This window comes from Cajanus cajan, chromosome 6, assembly GCF_000230855.2.
Source record: "Cajanus cajan strain Asha chromosome 6, NIPB_CcT2T_4, whole genome shotgun sequence".
In the NCBI taxonomy this organism is placed as follows: domain Eukaryota; kingdom Viridiplantae; phylum Streptophyta; class Magnoliopsida; order Fabales; family Fabaceae; genus Cajanus; species Cajanus cajan.
In genome coordinates, this window is record NC_138522.1 from 43,519,558 (window position 1) to 43,524,605 (window position 5,048).

At 38.0% G+C, this 5,048-nt stretch overlaps 1 protein-coding gene across 2 annotated transcripts; it reads right to left on the bottom strand.

Moving 5' to 3' along the window:
- Positions 1-1,340: 1,340 nt before the first annotated feature.
- Positions 1,341-4,636, bottom strand: LOC109796620 (transcription factor bHLH143). Of its 2 annotated transcripts, XM_020356327.3 has the most exons (4): positions 4,489-4,636; positions 3,562-4,193; positions 3,289-3,443; positions 1,341-3,184 (listed from the first exon to the last, which is right to left on the bottom strand). In XM_020356327.3, the coding sequence occupies exon 4, from the start codon at positions 3,165-3,167 to the stop codon at positions 2,085-2,087; it is 1,083 nt and encodes a 360-aa protein (XP_020211916.1). In that variant the 5' UTR covers positions 3,168-3,184; positions 3,289-3,443; positions 3,562-4,193; positions 4,489-4,636; the 3' UTR covers positions 1,341-2,084. The 2 variants fall into 2 exon arrangements, with proteins under 2 accessions (XP_020211916.1, XP_020211917.1); XM_020356328.3 differs by having other exon boundaries at positions 3,562-4,617.
- Positions 4,637-5,048: the final 412 nt, after the last annotated feature.

Genomic DNA, 5,048 nt, shown 5'->3' on the forward strand with positions numbered 1-5,048 from the left:
AAATGGATTTGTTCATGTTAGAATCCGTGAGGGAACCTACTGAATCAAGCAGTGCAGGAATAACTTTCTTTCAAACCATTTCAACCGGTGTCAAAGTCAATTGAATTTCGTAAAAAATAAATGCCAATAAAGAGAGATATAGAATAGCAGAATATAATGTGTGACAAGTGATGACCACTTGACTATTGTCTCCTTATGCACTCCCTTTCGTTAACTTTTTAGTGTTTTATTCGATTCCTTTACCACTAAACTATCTAATGGAGACGTTACATATAATGTGAAGCACGCCTTCTCTGAAATGTGATGGTTCAAAGTATTCAGACCAACCATATCTTTAGCAAAAGTAACTTGTTGTTCTGTCCTCCAAGGGAAAGGCATGCGTTTTTCATACCTCCCATTTCGTATCACTGTCCATTTGAGGAATATATGCCTACCCATCCATGAAGCCCCACTCTTGAACCTTTTCAGAATATTCTTGTTACATGATACCACAGTCCTCATTTTTCTTCAACTACACGCACCACACCACTGGTTAAGAGAAAATTAAACTACTCCATAATCAAGTACTACTCGAGTAAATTAAATTAGTGTGTTTGGATCATCAATATTTTAAACTCAAGTAAATGTCAATCCCATTATTATAATTGTGTAGATACATCCTGCAAATAATTATAACAATAATAACAATAAGACTAACAAATTCGAATTTCTAGTACACATGTGTGAGCTTATAAATTAGTTGTTGACCAAAGATACGGGCATCCCAAAAAAAAAATGTATTGAAAAAAGAAACAGAGAATGGAACCTCTGTCATCCACCGAAAAAGAGAAAAGAAAGGAAAACACGTACTTCATGTTGCTCCAAGCAATGGTAGGCTTCCAATGCGGTATAGAAGATCAATAAAATGAAGTTGAATAAAACACTGTACAAGATTCTTTTCTTTGTTTGATATCTAGCCATGACTCATGACTATTCACCACAACCGTGCCCGTGCCTCACTCTCTCTCTCTCACGCACACATAAATGCACCCTTCTCCCTAATAATTCAACGCTGTGGTCCCCTACCCCTTTATCACCCGGACATAACTTCTCATCAACATACGAATCATCCAAATGAGAATAATAATTACAATAGCAGTAGTAATATTTTATTGTTCTTCCTAACAAGGATGTAAAATACACAATTTCTCCTTAATTTTCACTTTTGAATGCATTTTCACCATAATTTGTAATGAAAACATGTTACAAATTTCTTATTTGCTTGGCAAGACCAAATATTTAAAAAGACATCACTTTCACATATCATAAATGCGTGCATGCGATGTAAATACACAAGCAAAAAGACAACAGTAACACCATCCATATTAAATAGCATCCAACCATAGAGACATCATACCATCCTCTTTAAGTAGTCCATACACCAATTACGACACACAACACAAACCCATAAATGTAGTAAGTAGGGAACAACTCGAATACAAATATCTGTTTCCCACATGCAAGCTACAAAGTTACCTCGAACTCTCACAGATAGTGAAAATTATCTTCATCTGATCCTAACCCACAAAGGATTTAAACATGACAAGGATACGAAAAACAGGAAACAAGTTTGGTCCCATATCAGCGTGCACTTAGTTTTTGGATCCTTATGTGGAATAACCAACCAGCCTTCTCATTCAAAATGGTTCACTTATGCTCCGGTGTGAGTGCTACTTTCTCTTGGTCTAAGACACGGACTAAAGATTCATAGTTCCTTTATTGCGCTTGATACAATGAACACTTCCATCTTTCGTTACACAATTCTTAACATAGATTTCATTACAATGCTTAACATAGATTCAATTCACTGACTATAACAGCTGATCTCCGAGCTCCAACTAAGAAAGAGCTTCAGAAGACTATACTCGGTTTTTCACAAGTAACACGTACGTTGCTGAGCACAAGCTCCTTAACAACCATTACCTTGTTTATTCTGCAGACTCCATGAAGTATGATGAACAACCAGCAAAGCAACAGACCAGAACTTACATTATAAATACTACTTACGTGACTAACAATGACATGTCAGGTAAGAATTCTCCAACTTACAAGGCATCAAGTCCGAGCGCTTGAGCCTTGTGTTTTAAGGATTTCAAGCAATGTATGGCATCGTCGAGAAGCATGACTGGGTCCTTATCCTTCCGGCCAGGAATTATGCTCTGGAGAATGCTCAGAACATCTCGTATCTTCTCCTTTTTCATCCTCTTACTGCCGGACAAGGATCCCTCATTGTTGTTACTAGAACATCTTGATTCTGCATCATCTCCTGTGGCAAAAGATTTGTTCAGATTCTGAGAACTGGCTGTATCGATGAGTTGGATGTCATCATAATAACCATCCAATAGCTTCCTCTTCTTGGTTTTACTGGAAGAGCTCGCAACTTCTTCTACACTTGCCCTAAAGGTTTGATGGTTATCATGAGTGGTCATTGTACTTGGAGAATGCCCCGTGCTAGTAACTTCATCATCATCATCACCATCCTGGGTAGAATAGTCATCACTGTCCGAGTAAAGCAATGCATTAATTTCTTCTGTGTCTTCATGCATCTCACTTTCAATGCTGGTTCCCGGATTCTCATCGACTGTATTGGCCAATGTTGGCCGAGTCAAATGATTCAAATTCAGATTCAAATCTCTTCTTAAAGGTTCATTCCCCCTTAAATAGTTAGCACCATGCAATTTTGAATGCCAAGAAGCACGGCATTCACTGGGACTCCCAAACCTAGAACTATAAACAATAGTCGTTTGACCACCCGTTTGGTCAATAACAAGAAATTGTTTCTGAGGGGTGCTAGGTTCACCATGGGGAGCAATTCTGTCACCAAAACCTTTCACATGATCAGCAAGGGGTTTACCCTCAGCTGTGAAGTTTGGAGCAGGAGTAAATCCCTGTCGAAAGCGTGGCAAACAATAAAACCAACCACCAGGTTCATCAGAATGTCCTAACTGCAAATGTGGCAGTGAAGAGGACGCAAAAGCTGGCATTGTCTCATTGCTAGAGATCATATTATAGCCAGGGTTCATAGCTGCAGAACTACCATCTTGCTTCCCCACATCAAGGGGTTTCAGATTTGGTGATTGCCATCCAAATTGTAGATGCGGCACCCAGGTTCCACAATCTTTTCCCATTCAATCAGAACAATCACCTAAAATTTACAGAACCATGTACCACAAAATCAATAATTGAACAACATCAAAAGGCATTTATTCCAAAATGAATGAATAATAATAACAATGATGTAAACTATACCTGAAGAAAAATGATTACAACTCAAGAGCTATTTGTAACAAAAGGCTTCTTTCACGAACAAGGAAAACAACTAAAAGCACCGGCTTAACCCACCCAAACGGAGCAAGGCAAAACAATTACGTGACAGGTTTGAGCAAATGACGGAAATATTCAGCCTGAAAAATAGCCAACACAAAAAATTAACACGTATTGATATGTTACTTTGCAGATCACGACATGTGCACAATATTAAAAAAAAAATGTTAGACAATTATTCAAAGGTGGATCACATACCTGGCATTCTCTGAGAGGTTGAAAGCATGCTATAACTCTAACTATAATGGTGGAGCTCCCGGCAATTCCATTTTCATGTTTCAATGCCCGAAATCTCGTTTGACTCGCTGCTTGGCACACCATAACTACTTCCCAACCCTCTCCAATTCAAAATGCAAGAACCACACCTTTTTTTTTTCTGAGGACAACTAATATTTTCACCTCCACGCCAGTGCAACAGTTTTTGACTTAACAATTAAACTATGCCCAAATAACTAAACGACAAACTCCTATAACTAAACACTCTTCAGAAAAAGGAAAAGGCTAATTAACGGTTTTTTAGATGAATTTGTGTTTGGAAGAGTTTGCTATGCTACCGTTCAGCTGATCTGACGGACGTAGCAAGGAAGAACAACAAAGAAATTGGATCCCATGGAAACGGCTAAAAGAGAAGATGAGTAGGGTTTAGATCACAACAAACAAATTACAGAATCACTTTGCAATACAGATTCAACGAAATCCCTTTGCGAAATACATCAACAGAAAGACTAAGCCACCACCGCATGCTGTTGTGTCCTTACCCACAAAAATAAATAAAATAAAATAAAATAAAAAAGGAACCCTTTCTCCTTCACCCAAACCTACTCTCCAACCTGAAACATAATTTCCACATCAGAAACCACCCACCAATTTCCCATCAACAAAATCGAAACAAAACAAGAAAAAAATTAAAACTTTTCACAAATCCTCGACCTTAGGGAAGTGGGACTCAGGTCGATCCACGCAATTAATAAGTTTGTTCCCAATTTAGAATTAAAGTTTCTTTCTTTAAAAAGAAAAGGTTGAAATTCCAGGACAAGGAGCTTTAAAAGGAAAATTAGCCCAAAAATTATTGAATTGGCCTGGAAAACAAAAGCACGTGATATTATGCATAAAACGAAAACTTACTTAGAATATAGAGAGATAGAAGAGACGGAAACTGAAGATGAATCGGAGAAGTGAAAAGGGTGAGGAAGAAGCGTGAATGGGTACAGTCAAAGTGGAAAGTGGATGTGGAAACTCCAACCCACAAGACAGCACGGGAGTTGAATTATATAGAGCATGCATTGACATATATGCCCTTGATTCAAGTGCATCAAATAATTAATTATTAAATTAATATTTAATGATAATAAGAAGAAAAAGAATTGATTCATATTCATACGTGCGCAAGGAGTGAGTAGTGCACGCAAGTATTAAGTTTACAAAGATGGATCACATTCACATTCACAGTAGCTTCAATTCAAGCGTTGTGATATCATGACGTGACCTCGTGAATTGTTTTTTGGTTTTGTATGGGGTCAACTAACCCATGTGTGTTGTTGCTCACCACACCCCTCGGTTCGAACCAAACCACCCCCCTTGTCTCCACCAACCAATGCACATACTCGTATCATGTGCTGCTTGCATCCCATTTTTCTAAACAATTTCAACAAGATTGTTTCTTATAAGATACAAGCGTAGTCACA